The sequence below is a fragment of the Cucurbita pepo genome, chromosome 6 (genome assembly GCF_057944985.1).
Source record: "Cucurbita pepo subsp. pepo isolate OVF chromosome 6, ASM5794498v1, whole genome shotgun sequence".
Lineage (NCBI taxonomy): Eukaryota > Viridiplantae > Streptophyta > Magnoliopsida > Cucurbitales > Cucurbitaceae > Cucurbita > Cucurbita pepo.
In genome coordinates, this window is record NC_141803.1 from 15,802,521 (window position 1) to 15,822,050 (window position 19,530).

General features: G+C 38.8%; 2 protein-coding genes across 3 annotated transcripts; one reads left to right on the top strand and one right to left on the bottom strand.

The window, feature by feature from the left end:
• The first annotated feature begins 399 nt into the window (after window positions 1–399).
• On the top strand, window positions 400–12,822 carry LOC111796563 (uncharacterized). Of its 2 annotated transcripts, none has more exons than XM_087124919.1 (12): window positions 400–501; window positions 3,279–3,405; window positions 3,491–3,538; window positions 3,696–3,737; window positions 4,690–4,809; window positions 4,902–5,047; window positions 6,145–6,292; window positions 7,249–7,330; window positions 8,888–9,005; window positions 11,499–11,557; window positions 12,207–12,297; window positions 12,370–12,822. In XM_087124919.1, the coding sequence occupies exons 2-12, from the start codon at window positions 3,309–3,311 to the stop codon at window positions 12,595–12,597; spliced, it is 1,179 nt and encodes a 392-aa protein (XP_086981045.1). In that variant the 5' UTR covers window positions 400–501; window positions 3,279–3,308; the 3' UTR covers window positions 12,598–12,822. The 2 variants fall into 2 exon arrangements, with proteins under 2 accessions (XP_086981045.1, XP_086981046.1); XM_087124920.1 differs by having other exon boundaries at window positions 401–531.
• Window positions 12,823–15,246: 2,424 nt separating this feature from the next.
• On the bottom strand, window positions 15,247–18,299 carry LOC111796564 (small ribosomal subunit protein uS2y). Its single transcript, XM_023679238.2, has 5 exons — window positions 18,068–18,299; window positions 17,248–17,510; window positions 16,876–17,073; window positions 16,562–16,784; window positions 15,247–15,555 (listed from the first exon to the last, which is right to left on the bottom strand). Exons 1-5 carry the CDS (start codon window positions 18,207–18,209, stop codon window positions 15,455–15,457), a joined length of 927 nt encoding a protein of 308 aa, XP_023535006.2. The 5' UTR covers window positions 18,210–18,299; the 3' UTR covers window positions 15,247–15,454.
• Between the last annotated feature and the right edge of the window lie 1,231 nt (window positions 18,300–19,530).

Below are 19,530 nucleotides of genomic sequence, written 5' to 3' on the forward strand. Positions count from 1 at the left end.
GAGTTCTCGAATAAAGTACACCATTTGTTCGATACTTGAGTCACCTTTTGACTACACCTTCGAGACTCACAACTTCTTTGTTCGACATTTGAGGATTTTATTAACATGATTAAATTAAGGAAATGACTCTAATACCATGAAGTCCAATTTTAATGAACACACAGAAAGAGAAGAATTCTTATCAATATCGAATAATACACGATTTTTCTAAAGAAAAATATACATATTAAAAATTTGAATGAGATTTAAATAAGTAATAATCTATTATAATAATATATATATATATATATATATATATATATATTTTATTTTTTTTCTTTAATAACAATTGATTAATAAAAATTGATTAATTAGAAAATGCTAATAAAAATAAAATGAAACTCACCCACTTTTCGTAAAAACAAGTAAAAGAAAAAGAGGCAACACAATTCCTTTCATCTTCTTCTTCCCGCCGTCTTCTCCATTTCGGCAGCTCAGAGTCGCCGCCGCCATCTTTCTGCCGTAAGTACCTCCGCAGCTTATCTCCTAACGGTTTGTCTCTGGTTTTCTACTCTCTTCGCCATGTCTTTCTTCTCTCGTGGATGACATAAATTTGGATTTGTCTAATGAAATAATAAAATGGCCGAATAGAAACGAAAAAACAGGCTTGCGGCGAATTGTGACTTTTGAAACTGCCTTTTGATTTGTTGCTTATGTCTGTCGATTGAGGCTTTGATATCTGAATATGTCTTTGGTCTCTGTTGAAAGTTTCCTTGTTTTTACGACCGTGAATTTTCTAGCATCCTTGTAGGAGTTATTTTGATTGACAGAACAACAAAAACGGTAGTAATTTTTTGAAGATTGGAATCGTCTGTTGAGGATTATTGAGAGGAATGTTAGACGAACACGACTCTCCACAATGGTATGATATTGTCCACTTTGAGCATAAGCTCTTATGGCTTTGCTTTGGGTTTCCCCAAAAGGCCTCATACCAATGGAGTTAGTATTCCTCACTTATAAACCCATGATCATTCCCTAAATTAGCCGATGTGGGACTTCCATCATCCAACACCTCCCCTCAATCGAGGCTTGACTCCTTTGGAGTCTTAGTCATTTTTTACTGCCTTCGAGGAGGGGCTTGGCTCCTTTTCTTTAGGAGTTCTTTGTTCGATATTTGAGGATTTGAGGATTTACCAATCTATTGGCACGACTAAGTTTAGAGCATGGCTCTGATACCATGTTAGACGAACACGACTCTCCACAATGGTATGATATTGTCCACTTTGAGCATAAGCTCTCATGGCTTTGCTTTGAGTTTCCCCAAAAGGCCTCATACCAATGGAGTTAGTATTCCTCACTTATAAACCCATGATCATTCCCTAAATTAGCCGATGTGGGACTTCCATCATCCAACAAGGAATAGTTCCAAATTGGCTAATTAAGAGGAAGATCATGAGTTTATAAGTATGGAACACTATCTCCATTAGTATGAGGCCTTTTGGGGAAACCAAAAGCAAAGCCATGAGAGCATATGCTTAAAGTGGACAATACCATACCATTGTGGAGGTTCGTGGTTCCTAACATGGTATAGAGTCATGCCCTTAACTTAGACATGTCAATAGAATACTCAAATATCGAACAAAGAAATTGTGAGCCTCGAAGGTGTAGTCAAAAGTGACGAATAAAGGGTGTACTTTGTTCGAGGGCTCGAGAGAAGGAGTCAAGCCTTGATTAAGGGGAGGTTGTTTGAGGGCTCCATAGGCCTCAGCAGAGGCTCTATGGTGTACTTTGTTCGATGGGAGGATTGTTGGGAAGGAGTCTCACATTGGCTAATTTAGGGAATGATCGTTTATAAGTAAGGAATACATCTCCGTTGGTATAAGGTCTTTTGGGGAAACCAAAAGCAAAGCCATGAGAGCTTATGCTCAAAGTGGACAATATCATACTATTGTGGAGGTTCATAATTCCTATATCCTCTTCTTCATATTAATCAATAAAATCTAAGTCCCATTGATACTTTAAATCGATCCGAAATAAGAGGCGTCTAATTACATTGTACTTCATGTACTTGAATTCTCCCTACCAAATTGACTAGTACAATAACTCCCCATCTTTCAATCCTCACACTTCTCATTTCCCATTCCTCCATTTTCTCCCTTTTCCTAACTACCATTGGTTGAGAGATTGGTTGAGAGAGAATAAGTTCAATCTATGATGGCCACCTACCTAGAATTCAATATCCTAAGAGTTTCCTTGACACCCAAGTATTGTAGGTAAGACGGGTTGTCTTTGAGATCAGTCGAGGTGCGCACAGTGTCACGATCATGCTCGTCTAGGGCGTGTTGCCCGTGGCCGCATGCCCATGCCACGTCGAACCCTTTATTTAATTTCATGTTATATTGCCTTTCTATTGTATTTTCTATTTGTACGACTACTTGGCGAAGTCATGTTTAGGCTTGCCTGACCTAAATCACCCCAAAATGTACTATAGAAGTTGTCTAACTCCTCCCCTTGATTTTGTATGACCGTTCGGCAAAAATACGTCTAGGCCTGCCAGACCTGAATCGCCTCAAAATGTACTATAGGGGGATACGACTAGTTGGCAAATTCTCCCTACCCAGAAAGTTATATTCTATTTAAGCCGTTGTGTTGCCTTTTGCTTGTAGTATATAACGTTGCTTTTAAATCTTCTCTCATTCTTACTTTCAAACTCGCTTTCAAAACTCTCTCTACTCCCTTTTTCTAGAACCTTCTTCTCAAATGGGCCCGACTGTCATTCTCTCTTACAAAAGCTAATGGGTCTCAATATTGAAAGAAATTGACTAGTTGTCAGAAACTTGAGCATACGTTGCCCGGCTGTAGGCGACGCAAATACAAATTGGTTTGACTCACTTGGTGTTGGGAGTGAGCGTCGCACAATCGCAAAGTCCGCTACCAAAAAAAGTGTGATTGTGACACACAGCTGGCCTAGACACAGAACGATATTGAAAGAAAAACATTTTCTTTATTTTTCTTATTTGTGTAAACTTTCATGATTGGGGTCTATTAGATTCATCTAGAACTTTTGTAGTTCATTCTCTCTTACAAAAGCTAATGAGTCTCAATAGGGGATGTTAACATCCCCATTTACGAAAAAGATCGCAATAATCTTGTGGGGGAATTAATCTTTTTTTTCCCCTTTTTATGTGAAGTGCATAATAGAGAAGTATCAATAATTTTTGTTTTTTAAATTTTGAATTAGAGATAATGATATAACATAAAGTTTGACTCTCACATATACTCTTTCCTTGCTTCCATAGCAATTCCAGTTATTGTACCACGAGAGATCTATGAACATTCCAGGTTCACGTGAGGAGGAAGATGATCACGATGAGGTCTTCCTCGACGAAGATGACATACTCCACGAAGTCCAAGTCGATGAGGAAGGTCTCTCTTTCCTCCTGTTGATTCTACCTTTATGTTTCAGTGAAGTTTCCTATACTAATTATTAAGTTTATTCTGTCGATTTAAGATCTTCCTGATGCTGTTGATGAAGAAGGCTCTGATGATGAATATGTTGGTATGAGATGTTTATATTCCAGTAATCTTGATGGCTTAATGCTTCATGTTCTCAAATAACATTTCTGTTGTATTGATCTTTGACTTACAATATTATGTTTTGAGACTAAGTATTGTGCTACGTTAATGGTTGCATTTATTGAATTGGGTGGTTTCAGATGAGGATGATGATTCAATTCATACTTTTACTGGCCATACCGGTAAGCGTCTATTTTAATTGTTTTTCAATTTATATATGCAACTTACACACACGCACACCTATTGCTTCCTCCTCTGTGTTTTACCGTCGTTGTTGTGAGCTAATAAACTTGACTTAGTAGAACAAGTTACTAACTTATAGAGTAACTTTAGGAAAATTGTTAGTAGACTTAGTAGAACAAGTTACTAACTTATAGAGTAACTTTAGGAAAATTGTTAGTAGACTTAGTAGAACAAGTTACTAACGTGTCGAGTAACTTTAGGAGAATTGTTAGTAGACTTAGTAGAACAAGTTACTAACTTATGGAGTATCTTTAGGAGAATCGTATCGAGTAACTTTAGGAGAATTGTTAGTAGATAGAACAAGTTACTAACTTATGGAGTATCTTTAGGAGAATTGTTAGTAGACTTAGTAAAATAAGTTACTAACTTATGGAACAACTATAGGAGAACCTGTAGTAGTAGTTGCCAAATTGTGGACCAAATTTTATGCTTTAGTTAGGAAGATTGTTAGTGGTTTGTAACTTGACGAGAAAGTTTAGGAAACTAGTTAGTGCTTTATTCACTATAAATACTCGTGAGATGTATGCTCTTTTCACAACAACAATAAAGAGAATTGAATAGCTAAGTGCTTTAAGGCTTCTTTGTTCCACAAGATCTCTCCCCTCAAGTTGTTCTTTGCTTCTTTTACTTGTTTCTACATTTTTCAATCATGGGTCATGTCCAACATTTGTAAAGTTCGTATATTAATTTGATGAATCAATGGATGATCTAACCTCACGTCTGAAACATTTGAATCAAAATGGAGTGTAAATAGCTCTTAAAAAATTTCCTAATCAAAGTGAAGTTTATCCTTATTCATCGTATAACTGCAGGTGTCTTTCCATGCATATGTTAAAACTAATGTGAATAATTTAACCTGTCTCTTCATGTTGGGGTATCACTTTTCCGTAGGTGAGGTTTACACGGTGGCTTGTAGTCCAATCGATGCCACATTAGTTGCGACGGGTGGTGGAGATGACAAAGGTTTTATGTGGAAGATCGGTCGAGGAGATTTTGCACAGGAGCTTAGCGGTGTGTGCATGATACTGCAAATAGTTACTTTTATTTTTCGTTTTACTTTTCACTTCCAAAACCAAAAGTGTTCACCTTCTTTGCCTTGGCAGATCACAAAGATTCTGTGTCTAGCTTAGCATTTAGTGCAAATGGACAACTACTTGCATCAGGGAGTTTTGATGGTGTTATCCAAATTTGGGATACTTCATCCGGGAATCTTAAATGTACACTTGAAGGTCCTGGAGGGGGAATTGAGGTAAAGCTATATAAAATTAATAATTTAACCAAGCCATTCAGTCTGTAGATCTTGAAGTATAAGATTATGGGCAAGCAAGTACTATCTTCATCCATTTGAGTGGATATCAAGTGGGGTAAAAGACACTTATATCTACCTTTGGAAAGAAATTTGTCATGAGCTCCCTTCGATCTCTCACTTGGACTATTGTTTTGTGCGAGATGAGAAGGAAACGTATTTTTGAGAGGATAAGTGGATGGGGGATAGATCCCTATGATGTTTTCTTGTTTATTCTTTCTGAATTCTATGAAAAATTGCTTGATGACTGATGACTTGATGACGTATTTCGTTCAAGAAGCTCTCGCTCTTTATCGCTTAGGTTCACCTGTCATTTGTCAGATAGGGAAATAGCTAATGTAACGACTGTTTTATCTTTAATTAGGGAGATTGAGTTTAAACGGTGGATAAAGGATTTTCGTCTCTAATCTCTAACCCTACTTAGACTTGTTGTAACAGTCTAAGCCTACCGCTAGCAGATATTGTCCTCTTTTGGTTTTCCCTTATGGGCTTCTCCTCAAAGTTTTAAAATGCATCTGTTAGGGAGAGGTTTCCGCACTCTTAAAAAGAATACTTTGTTCCCTTCTCTAACCAATGCGGGATCTCACAATCCACCCCCCTTGGGGCCTAATGTCCTCACTGGCACACTACTCGGTGTCTGGCTTTGATTCCATTTATAATAGCCCAAGCCCACCGCTAGCAGATATTGTCATTTCTAGGCTTTTCCTTCCGTGCTTCCTCTCAAGGTTCTTAAAACGCGTATGCTAGGGAGAGATTTCCACACCTTTATAAAGAATGAGCTTCGTTCTCCTCCCTAACCGATGTTGGATCTCAAATTTGGTCCCTCATTTGATTCTATGTTTCTCACTAGGCCACGATGACGAAATATTTTTCTTAGCTCTATGTTGGTTTTATTGTTCTTGACTAAAGTCCCTTTAGTGGGACTTTCTTTTTGTGGGTTTTTTTTTTTTTTTTTTTTTTTTTTTTTTTTTTTTTTTTTTTTTTTGCTCAAAGAAAATTTGGTTCTTTATACAAAAAATAATAAGCATTTGATATCTCAGTGGGTAAGGTGGCATCCAAGAGGACATCTGGTTTTGGCTGGTTCTGAAGATTCGACGGCTTGGATGTGGAATGCTGATAGAGGTGTCTATCTTAATATATTTTCTGGTCACGGTGCTTCAGTTACCTGCGGTGATTTTACCCCTGATGGTATTGAACTAATCTTCTTTTGTTTCTTACTATCCCATGTAAGTAATTATCAGATTCTAAATATAATACTAGAGAAACTACTTGTAGAAACAAAGGGTATTCAATAATAAATGAAAAGGATTAAGATCTAAATTAAACTCGGTTAAAATATCATCACTAGCTCAATAGGATCAAGCCCAATAATTGTACGAGCCCATTGTATATTTATTTTTAGAAAAATGATTTAGTTATTTTATTAGGAAAAAAATTTAAATGTTTTAGGAATAGATTGTCTAGCCTCCACTATAAATACCCCTCCATCCTACCTAGGTTTTGATAGAGTGCAGTAGTTTCTACAGAGTGTCTTGTAATCTCTTCTTGATTGGTGTTCTTGATTGGTGTTAAAAAAGAGTGCGAGTGTTTTCCAGAAAGAGTTGTATTCAACAATCTGGTATTAGAGTCATGCCAATAGAATCCTCAAATGATGAACAAAGAAGTTGTGAGCCTCGAAGGTATAGTCAAAAGTGACTCAAGTGTTGAACAGAGGGTGTACTTTGTTCAAGGGCCCCAAAGAAAGGAGTCGAGCCTCGATTAAAGGGAGGTTGTTCGAGAGCTCCATAGGCCTCAAGGGAGGTTCTATGGTATACTTTGTTCGAGGGAAGAGTTGTTTAGGATTATTGAAAGGAGTAGTCCCACATAGGGTAATTAAGAGGAAGATCATGAGTTTATAAGCAAGGAACACTATCTCCATTGGTATGAGGCCTTTTAGGGGAAACCAAAAGTAAAGTCACGAGAGCTTATGCTCAAAGTGGACAATATCATACTATTGTAGAGAGTCGTGGTTCTTAACAAACTCAATAAAAACCATTTACAAATCTGCACTCTTCCTCAAGCTCGGAGTTGAATTCGTGCGTTTTTTTATTTTTTTATTTATTTTCTAATGACCTTGATATTATTTTGGCCTTTTGTTGCTCCAGGTAAAATGATATGCACGGGTTCTGATGATGCAACAATGAGGATATGGAATCCAAGAAGTGGTGAAAATATTCATGTTGTGAGAGGAATGTTACAAACGTGAGTGTACGACTAATTTTTAATTTATCCTTATTAATCATAATCTACATGAACATTCCTAAGAGGATTTAGAAGTTGAAAAGGTGAAGTATGCAAATTGAGAAATGCCCTTTATGGACTAAAACAATCACTGAGGGTATGATTTGGAAGATTCACTAAGGTAATGAAAGATCGTGGGTACAAGCAAAGTCAAGGAGATCACGCTCTCTTTATCGAACACTCAGAATCAAAGGAAGTGATGAAAGAATTTGAGGTTACTGTTGAGGATTATTGGGAGTGAGTCCCACGTTGGTTAATTTAGTGGAAGATCATGGGTTTATAAGTGAGGAATACTATCTCCATTGGTATGAGGCCTTTTGGGGAAGCCTAAAGCAAAGCCAGGAAAGCTTATGCTCAAAGTGGACAATATCATACCATTGTGGAGAGTCGTGATTCCTAACATGGTATTAGAGCCATGCCCTAAACTTAGCCATGTCGATAAAACCCTCAAATGTCTAACAAAGAATTGTGGGCCTCAAAGGTGTAGTTAAAAGTGACTAAAGTGTCGAATAAAGGGTGTACTTTGTTCGAGGGCTCCAGAGAAAGGAGTCGAGCCTCGATTAAGGGGAGGCTATTCGAGAGCTTCATAAGCCTTAGGGGAGGCTTATAGTGTGCTTTGTTCAAGGGGAGGATTGTTGAGATCATTGGTAGTGAGTTCCACATTGGTTAATTTAGTGGAAGATCAGGGGTTTATAAGTGAGGAATACTACCTCCATTGGTATGAGTATGCTCAAAGTGGACAATATCATACCATTGTGGAAAGTCGTGATTCCTAACAGTTATTTGGTATTGAAGTAGCATACTCAGCTCGGGGCATTTTCATATCACAACATATTAATGAAAATAGGGAGAAGTGGATGTATATATGTAGCAACGCCAATGGATCCACATCAGAAATCTGAAGAGTCAAAAGAAGAATATATGATGAACAAAGAAATGTACTAAAGGCTAGTGGGAAGCTTATATATCTAGGTCACGCTCGACCAAACATAGTATACTCTGTGAGTGTAATTAGTCAATTCATGCATGATTCACGAGAGTCTCACCTTCGGGCAGCATTTAGAGTGTTATGAAAGGAGCTTAAGGAAAAGGAATTTTGTTGAAACAATAAAAGATCTACTACAAAGTATTGTACATTTCTTGGAGGTAATTTGGTAACATAGAGGAGTAAAAAGCAAAATGCAAAATGCCGTGTGCTAGCGAGGACGCTGGGGCCCCGAGAGGGGTGGATTGGGGGGTCCCACGTCGATTGGAAAGGGGAACGATTGCCAGCGAGGACGTTGGACCCCGAAGGGGGTGGATTGTGAGATCCCACATCAGTTGGAGAGGAGAACGAAGCATTCTTTACAAGTATGTGGAAACCTCTCCCTAACACACGCGTTTTAAAAACTTTTAGGGGAAGCCCGAAAGGAAAAGCTCTTGTACTAATCATAACTATCGTAGTTTTATCCTTATCTACAGACGGAACTTATTAAGTGATGATTTTATTTCTTTGTATTATTCAGGTCACCCCTATCATACTCAAGGATTGACTTCTCTAGCACTCACTTCTGATTCAACTCTTGCTCTTACTGGTTCAAAAGATGGTTCTGTTCATATTGTGAACATAGCGACTGGAAAGGTTATTTCTACAATTTCTTTCGATGATATTCTGTCTATTTAGCGGAGTAAAGGGGGTTGTTCGGGCGTTCTTCCCAGTGAATAACCCATCCGTTTATCTTTCATGTCTCGAGTTGATTGCATTTGAATGAACAGTTTATGCCACATTTTGAATCTCTGTTTGTATGAATTACTTCGATTGAACTGTACAGTCAAGTGTGAGATCCCGATTGAAGAGGGGAACGAGTGCCAGTGAGGACGTTGGGTCCCAAAAGGGGGTGGATTGTGAGATCCCACATCGGTTGGAGAGGGTGAACGAAGCATTCTTTATAAGGGTGTGGAAACCTCTCCCTAGTAGACGCGTTTTAAGAACCTTGAGGGAAAGTCCGAAAGGGAAAGCCCAAAGAAGACAATATATGCTAGTGGTGGGCTTGGGCTGTTACAAATGATATCAGAGCCAGACACCGGGTGGTGTGCCAGCGAGGACGTTGGGCCCCGAAGAGGGGTGTATTGTGAGATCCCACATCGATTGTATTGGGGAATGAGTGTCAGTTAGGACGTTAGGCCTCAAAGGGGGGTGGATTGTGAGATCCCCATCAGTTGGAGAGGGGAACGAATCATTCTTTATAAGGGTGTGGAAACCTCTCCCTAGCAGACGCATTTTAAAAACCTTGAGGGAAAGCCCGAAAGGAAAAGTCCAAAGAAGACAATATCTGCTAGCGGTGAGCTTGAGCCGTTACATTAAGTTGGTGCAATTCGTAAATAGTTAACGGTTAGGTTAGGTTAGGTTGGAAGTCGTAAAAGTGTTAGTTTTTATACAAGCAGAAGAGACCTAGCATCTTGATTCGTGAAAGGACGGAAATTATAACTTCTTGAAAGCATTGCACAATGATTTGTAAGAACTTTCTTGGGCTTCTGAGACCCCTTTTCTTTTCTTTTTTTTTCCTTAATATCTAAGGGCAATGCGTATGATCATCTTGTGTCCTTTACTGAACTTGACCTGAATTGTATGATAAATGCAGCAGTTGCAGCCCTCTTGGGTTGGCCTATCGCATTTGCTTGTAATGCTAAATGTTGAAGGGTCGATGGCAGTTGTTCTCTAGGACTATTTAGGACTATTTGAGGTCTGGACATGTAACAGCCAAGCCCAAGCCCAAGCCCAAGCCCATCGCTGGCAAATATTGTCCTCTTTAGGCTTTCTCTTCGGGTTTGTAAAATGCGAGATGTGAATAAGCTTGACTTAGCAAAAGAAGTTCTTAACCTAGAGCAATTTTAGGAAGAGAGTTAATAAGCTTGACTTAGCCAAAGAAGGTGTTAACCTAGAGCAATTTTAGGAAGATTTAAGTAGATATTGATTTGAAAGCTTTGGAAATGGATTTGAAAGATTTGTTAGTTAGTTTAGGAACTTGTGAGGAAGTTTAGGAGATTGGTTGTGCAATCTCCACAGTAAATACTCATGAGATTATGTTATTTCATCAACAAAAAAAAAAAAAAAAAAAGATGAATTGATAAAGCGAAGTGCTTAAGGTTCCTCTATTCAAAGGCTCTACCCCCTCAACTTCTACTTCAGTTATTCGTTCCGATATATTTCGATCGTGGGCAATTTCCAACAAGGGAGAGGCTTTCACACCCTTATAAAAAATGTTTCGTTCTCCTTTCCAACCGATGTGGGATCTCACAATCCACCTCCCTTCAGGACTCAGCAATCAGGGCTCAGCATCCTTGTTGGCACACATTTTTGTGTCTGACTCTGATACCATTTGTAACAGCTCAAGTCCACTGCTAGTAGATATTGTCCTCTTTGGGTTTCCCCTTCCAGGCTTCCCCTCAAAGTTTTAAAACGCGTCTGCTAGGGAGAGGTTTCCACACCCTTATAAATTATGTTTCGTTCTAAACACCGATTATAAGGGTGTGGAAACCTCTCCCTAGCAGACACATTTTAAAGCTTTGAGGGAAAGCCCGAAAGGGAAAGACCCAAAGAGGACAATATCTGCTAGCGGTGGGCCTGGGCCGTTACAAATGGTATCAGAGCCAGACACCAGACGATGTGCCAGCGAGGAGGTCATTCCCCGAATGGGGTAGAACAAGGCAGTGTGTCAATAAGGACGCTGGGCCCCGAAGGCAGGTGGATTTGGTAGGGGTCTCACATTGATTAGAGAAAGGGACGAGTGCCAGCGAGGATGTTGGGCCCTGAAAGGGGTGGATTGTGATGTCCCACATCGGTTGGGGAGGAGAACGAAACACTGTTTATAAGGGTGTGGAAACCTCTCCCTAGTAGATGCGTTTTAAAGCCTTGAGGGGAAGCCCGAAAGGGAAAGTCTAAAGAGGACAATATCTGCTAGCGGTGGGCCGTGGGCCGCCATTACAGAAGACCCTTATTATTAGGGATTGAAACTGTTTTTTATATAAGTTAGTTGCTTGTATCTGGTGTAAGCTGTAATTTTTATGGCCCTGGACTTCTGTTTTGTAGTCTACTTTCTCATAAAAGAAAAAATGAAGACGCTGCTTTTGACAGGTTGTTAATTCTCTGGTTTCTCATTCAGATTCAATCGAGTGTATCGGTCTAGCGCCAAGGTACTGTGATTAATTATGATTCATGAAACTTTGTTTAAAATGTTGTTAGGAATCACGGACCTCCACAGTGGTATGATATTGTACACTTTGAGCATAAGCTCTCATGGTTTTGCTTTGGGTTTCCTCAAAAGGAGATATATTCCTTACTTATAAACTCGTGATCATTCCCTAACCAACGTGGGACTCCTTCCCAACCATCCTCAACAATCTTCCCTTCGAACAAAGTACACCATAGAGCTTCTCCTGAAGTCTATGTAACCCTTGAACAACCTCTCCTTAATCGAGGCTTGGCTCCTTTCTTTGGAGCCCTCGAACAAAGAAGTCACTTTTGACTACACCTTCGAGGCTATCAACTTCTTTGTTCGACACTTGAGGATTCGATTAGCATGGCTAAGTTAAGGGCATGACGTTGATACCACGTGGGGAATCACGGATGGTATGATATTGTCCACTTTGAGCATAAACTCTCGTGGCTTTGCTTTTGGTTTCTCCAAAACTCATACCAATAGAGATATATTCCTTACTTATAAACCCATGATCATCCCCTTAATTAGCCAACGTGGGACTCCCTCCTAACGTTCCTCAAAATTTACACGAACTTTTCTATAGCCTAATGAATGTTATGATTCTTTTCAATCTTGAATGGCAGCTCCCCATGGGCTGCAACTGGAGGAATGGATCATAAGCTCATCATTTGGGATCTTCGACAGTCGACGCCCCGCAGTACATGCGAGCACGAGGTCTATTGACTACTAAATTATGTTTTTAAGTTTGTAAAATACATTTATCTTCATAATCCTTCATTTGGACAGGATGGAGTATCATGTCTTACTTGGATTGGCACGTTGAGATATCTTGCAACCGGATGTGTTGATGGTCGAGTTCGAATATGGGATAGCCTCTCTGGAGAATGTGTAAGAACCTTCACCGGGCACTCCGACGCCGTCCAATCTCTCTCGGTGTCTGCCAATCATGAGTACCTTATTTCTGTTGCTCTCGATACTACCGCTCGGATTTTTGAGATTGCTGAGTATCATTGAGGGAATAGGATCTTTGTACTTGAATGTGACAAGTTTCGATCCCCATTGTCGATTCTTGTAGAATTATACAAGTTTATATCGTTGTATGTGTTCGTCTTGCAAGTAATTGTATGTTTATTGTTGTCAGTGTCGTGTAATTTTTGTTTTCATTTAAGGTTTAGTCGAACCTAAGATTTTTCATGTAATGGATAATGTAATAACATAAATTACAACAATTTTTTAGTTGCTTGTGCGGGCGAATAAGGGCACTCCACGATGAACGTTGAAGCGTAGGGGAATTGTGTTGGTATGAAGGAGTCGTCATTGTTTATTTAAGAATAATGTAAACATAAATGTCGATCTTTTTTTCTTTCAACATTTGAGATGTTTTAGGATACACTTAAATGAAATTAGCGTCATCATTGCATACAATACTCGATAATAATTTTGTCGATATAAGATATTTGAGATTGAGTCAACATTTTGTCCTTGAAATCTTTATTAAGATTTATGGAAATGTTGAGTTGTTCTAAATCATTCATTTAAAATTTGTTAGATAGTCGATTCTAATGGTATTAGAGCTAGACACTGGATGATGGGCCAGTGAGGAGGCTGAGCCTTGAAAGGGGTGGACATGAGGCGATGTGCCAACAAGGACACAAGGACGTTGGGCCTGAAAGAGGGGTGGAATGGGGCATCCCACATTGATTGGAGAAGGGAATGAGTGCCAACGAGGACACTAGGCCCGAAAGAGGGTGGATTGTGAGATCCCCATATCGACTCAGTAAAATCGAATCTCGACTCATCGATTCGTCATTTCAATTTTCGTCTCCATTTCTCCTGAAAATATAGTCGTTAAACCCTCCCATGCGTAGGGTTCTTGATTCTTACGTTGGTTCTGCGACAAATTTTGAATGATTCTGAATCTCTAGTTCCAGTTTGTTCAGTAAGATCATTTCTCGTTTTGAACAAGGAAGTGGTGGGACAGGCATTTCATCGAGCGGTGGAAAGAATCAAGTCGACTTGGATAGAATCAAACTTTCATTCTTAAGGTAATGAGGTAATTCTTTTATTCTTAAGGTAATCAGTTAAGTAAGTGACCATACTGTTGGAGTTAGGAAATTGATTGATCTATGATGGTGCATGTTTTGTAGCTCCTCCATGTACCATATTAATTATATGATGCTTATATGCTCTTTGTATTGTCATGTGATATATGTCATGTATGCATGTGATATCCATTACACTATGAACGAAATGTCTAATTATAGTTATGACTCTTAACCTCCTAACAGGTGGTGCATCATGATCACATTTTCCTCCACCTCATGTCCTGCACATGTTTCTTATAGGACACCGTGCCCATGTTTCTTGCAAGTTTACCCTACCTATGGTCTTGCACATGTTTCTTATAGGACACCGTGCCCATGTTTCTTGCAAGTTTACCCTACCTATGGTCTTACAAGTTTACCCTGCCCATGTTTTTGTAGAATGTTCTACCCATGTTTTCTCGCAAGGTGTCATGTTTCATGTTTCTCTGTTTTCCGTTAAATAGGTTGGATGTCTGGCCCATGTTTATGCAAGTTCTTCCTACCCATGTTCTTGCAAGTTTACCCTATCCATGTTTACGTACAATGTGTCTTGTTCGTGTTTTCTCGCATGATGACAAGTTCAGGTTCATAGTGTTCATCAACCATGTGACCTAGAAGATCTTTTAAGGGAGTGTCGTAGAGCTAGTACTAGTATAGTGTATAGTGTATGGAGTGGAAGTGGACAGTCCAATGGGATCCACTCTCCTTAAACCTACTCAAGGGTGAGTGATCAAGTGCATAATCAGAGATTAAGAACTTATGCACTCAGAACTCTAGGATCAAGATCCTTGGAACATAACGATGATAAATACTTAGAATTCATAACCATAAATTAAAGACCAAGGTTCCTAGGACATGTCTCATGTTCAAGATAAGAGTGTGGTATCCTAACATTCGACATGATTAAAAGCCTAGTATTGTACTCATTCAGTGTTTGTTAAGTGACAACTAGAAGTTAGTCGAGGATGTAAGTGGATCTAGAGCCATGCCATAGAGAGAGGAGCCTAGGAACCATAGCCCCCACTATTTGTGTTAGCTTTTTTGTTTTGTCAAACATTTCTTAACCCACTCTCTTTTTCTACTTAAACTTAAGCTATGTTTTAGATGATACAAATATAACTTTTTTATGTTTTAAATCTTTTTTTTTTTTTTTAACGGGAAAGAATTTCACCATATTTTGAACTCCTTAAGTCGCGAACAAAGTTACGTGGAAAAGCTCATGGTTTCCTTGCAAGTGAACTAACGACTTTATGTAACAAAGAAAAATTCAAATATACATCGCCTCTGACTTTCTATATGCACTTCTAGAGTAGCAACTTTCATATTTATAATTACTTAAACTTTGGAACCCACACTTAACCCGTATCATTCATATAGATCTCATTGTCAATGGGCAAGTCATTGTCAAGTACAAATTCAAGGTGTCCACAAACTCACACATTGTAAAGTACTGAGAAACGCCATTCGAATTCGTACAACTCACAAGGGAAGAAAAAAGAATCTCGATACTACACGTATATCAAATTCAAGTGTTTAGACGAAAAATGGAGCTTCTACCACCCAAAATTTAGTATATTGCTTGTATGCAAAAGTTCATGTAATAATTTCTCATATATCTCAAAAAGAAGGGTAAATGGAAGTCAGATAATTCAATCTTTAAATCCAAAACTGGACTAAGAAACAAAATTGAGTCGATTAAGCAGCCAAAAAAGAAGGGTGATATTCCTAAATAAACAAGCAAACTCGTAATAATGAATCCATTTGGGTACAAATCGTTAGGACTTCTCTCAAAACCAACTGGCGGAGGAAGGTGATGCACCATCAGCAGCAGGTGGTGCCGGTGGTGGAGGTGCTACTGCAGCCTCCCACTCATTTGCTGCCAATGGAACTGCAACAAAGAAAAAACAAGGGAGAGAAAGTGAGAAGAAATGCATGTAGAGAGTGTGAGTAGGAAAGGAAAATTAATGTTATGTAAGATATTAAAAGACAGCAAAGCACTTAATTCGCACCACACTATCACTTGCTTTGTGAGAGCACTAAATTGTATAAGGAACCATATCGTTTGGGCTTAGGAGTACTTTTGACCATTGAAAAGCACTCTTGTCATGGTTAACGCCTGAAGTATAGTCTAGGCGTGAGATCTCACATCAATTGGGGAGGAGAACGAAACATTCTTTATAAGGGTGTGGAAACCTTTCCCTTGCATACGTGTTTTAAAAACCTTGAAAGGAAGCCCAAAAAAGACAATATCTACTAACAGTGGGATTGAGTCATTAAAAACCTTGAAGGAAGCTCAGCCCCGAAGGGGGTAGACATGAGGTGGTGTGTCAGCAAAGAAGTTGTGCCCCGAATGGGGATGGATTGGGGGTCCCACATTGATTGGAAAAGGGCACAAGTGTCGGTGTTGACGCTGTGCCCCAAATAAGGGTGGATTGTGAGATTCCACATCAATTGTGGAGAACGGAACATTCTTTACAAGGGTGTGGAAACCTCTCCTTAGCAGACGTTACACTAGGCATTAAAATCGTAAATCAAAAAACACCTCAAACAGGAAATCAAACTGAAACCAACCTCAACTAGTTGCATCTTATAACTACTAGTTAGTGATGTCCAAAATGCAAAAACAATGTAATGGCAAAGAACAGGGTAATCGGCAATGTAATGGCAAAGAACAGGGTAATTGGCAGTGTAATGGCAAAGAACAGGGTAATTGGCAGTATGGGTAGGTAGGTACTAATCAAAAACTTCATATGGAGAGCAAGCAAGATGAATGGGCTGGAGCTTGAGAGGAAAAGGTTCTTCAAAGAGAACAAAGCTAGTTTACATGAATAGACACACTAAAAGGCAGATAGGGATTCCATTAAACAATTAACGACAAAAGCTCAAGATTCAACCTGGCTCTGGGGCCCACTCGACACTCGAAGCGGCTGGAGCAGCAGGAGCAGGAACCACATCTGCAGCACCCCATTGAGCATCAGAAATTTGTGCGGCCCATTGATCTGAGGCAACAAGTGGAGCAGCACCATAGTCGGCAATGCCGAAGTCTGGGGGTGGAAGAGCCTCTTCCTCTTCTTTCTCCTTAGCCTCCTCTGGCTCACGATAGAAAAACAAATCCACCTACACAAGGAAATAGTTCACAATTAATTTAAAATTTGAGCCAAAACGTGGTTTCTAAAATCCAAGTACAAAATTGCAATAAGAACTTTACCATCACATCCCATTTGTGCCCAGCACGAATTGTTCCACGCATTTGTAGAACCATCCTTGCCAAAAGCCAAAACAGACATCCTATGCTATGTTTTCCCTTGTTATTAGCCGGGATTCCAATATCAACATACCGCATTGGAGAATCAGTGTCACAAAAGGCTATTGTAGGAATGTTCCCAAGGGCACCTTCCTTAATGGGCTGCAAGTTCGAATCAACAAAGCGACGTCAACAAAGAACAGCATCTAGTGAATACAAACACAAATAAATCTAGGGAACAAGCATGAATTCAAACATAATTGAAAATATAAAGGCATCATTCTCCTTGGACTTAAATTGAAACCATGTACTGCTATTGATTTCTAAATTAAACACCTGATGATCAGTTCTAGGATCAGTAAGTATAAGAAGACGCGGTTCATTGAACGACGTCTGAAGCTGGTTGGTAAATGTTCCCGGAGTGTGCCTTCCTGCAATAGCATGCGTACCAGTGTACTGAGCGAACTTCAAAACAGCCCTCTGACCATAGGGCCTAGCAGACTGAACAATGATATCTTGAGGATTCTCTATAGCCACAATAACTCTAGCAGCCATGTAAAGTTTCTCCCATGTTTTACCAAGGTTAATGATGTAGATACCTGAAAGCAAAAGGAGAACTTTAAAATGGAAAAATTGTACACGACCACAATGCAACAATTCAAATCACCTAACATTGACATGCTGTAGAGACAATCAGCATTGACCACTTCAATAAACTCAGAGTTCCTTTTGGACAACAGACTAAAGAAAACCGATTCTCAAAACCATGTAGATTAGACTAAGTTCTCCAGTTCAACGCGATAGAAAAACAAACCCGAAATGTAAAATTGCATCAGAAGTTGGTGTCAAACCAGAAATGTAAAATTCATCAAGGGAGAATTTGGAGAAAATTCTTCGGATAATAGAAGTAGCAATTTAAAGAGATAAACAAAAAAACAGCCAGAGAATGAAACTTCATACCTAAAAATAAATAAAATTCAAATCACAATATGTTCTTAGAAATTCTAGGGAATGAAATTAAACAGCAATAACAACATTTCCATTGGCACTTGCTGAATCACTCCAAGCGAAAATCACCGAGAAGAATGAAAAACAGAAAACAAAACCAAGACAACAAACCAGAGAAGATCTAAAGGCGAGTAGACTGAAAACACACCATCATTTCGGCGCTTAAAAACGTATCGTTCCATTTGAAAATTGCAATTTTTGGTGCCAAGATGAACCTCGGCTGCCAACATCATCTGAATGTCGGCCTCTTTCTGTGAGAGTTGACGCGCCGGTGCAGCTCCAGTCGCCATGGCGGAATCCGGTAATCAACAGAGCAAACGAAAGGAGAAGGGATTCGTGCTCTTCGGCGCAGCAATGCTCAACGAACTGGAGAGAGAAAGAAGTAAAGCAACTTCAATATTTATCCTATGGAACGTTCAAAACCCTAGATAGCAAATTTACTAAAATACCCTCAAGGATAAATTAAATCAATAAATAAATTTTAAAAATAAACATAAAAATAATTATTAAAAAAAAAACATCCCATAAGCTGTCGTATAAATATTATTAAAATATATATTTTAGTTAATAATAACAAAATAATACAAATTTTAATAATAAAATACCAAAAAATTAAATATCATAATTTCATATAAATAAATAATTCAAATAAATTTTAAATAATTTAATTTTCATTGTGTACATAAAAAAAATTATTATGGTTATTAAATTAATAATTAACTATATATGTTACGTTTAAAAAAATTAAATATCGTGTACGGTGGAGTAAATGATGATATGATGAAGTAATAATAAACGGTAAAGTAGTAAGAAAGAAAAGATGTAACGATTTTATTTTTACGGTTAAAATAATGTCGTTACTACATACATGACATGTCTACTATGCGTTGATTTTCATAGCAGCACCGTCGTCCGTACAAGAGATGTTTTTCCTTTATTTAAAAATAAGTAACACGTGACTTGAGTATTTAAAAATGCTCAGTAAATAGTCTTAGTATTAAAGTCAAGAAATGCAAACGCATGCAATCATGTTGGGATTTATCCTTGTTGTCATTGTCATCGTCTTGGTCTCACTTTTGAATTCGGGGTGATTGGATGTGCATTACGTCTCTACACATAGCCCACGTACGTATGCATGAACTCCCAGGCAGGCGTGTATACGTACTACTGGACTTGACCTTCGACTAACATGCATTTACGTTGCCGAAAAAATGACATAGTGTACGCTTCTATACTCATCATAAGGAAGAAATATTCCAACACACGTGACACACACAAAAAATGAAGTCATCATAAGGGAGAAGCATCTTGTCCTTGCGCTCCTCGACATCGTCACCATGCTTGATGGTGTTCCACACACCTTTGTGTCTGTAAATTACACACACATCTTTAATGTCCACGCTACAAAGTTACTTTTCATGAACAACGAGTATTGGAGTGTTACATTCTCCTTCTTTCCACTATTCATCGTCGGGGCACCTCCTCTCACAACATTGTATAGCAACAACATTTGTTTCGATATCCTACCTATGATACCAAATGTCGGTTTTAACCCTCTGTCAATACACACTTGAACGAATAATCGAACGAGGAATGAAATACTCACTGTTG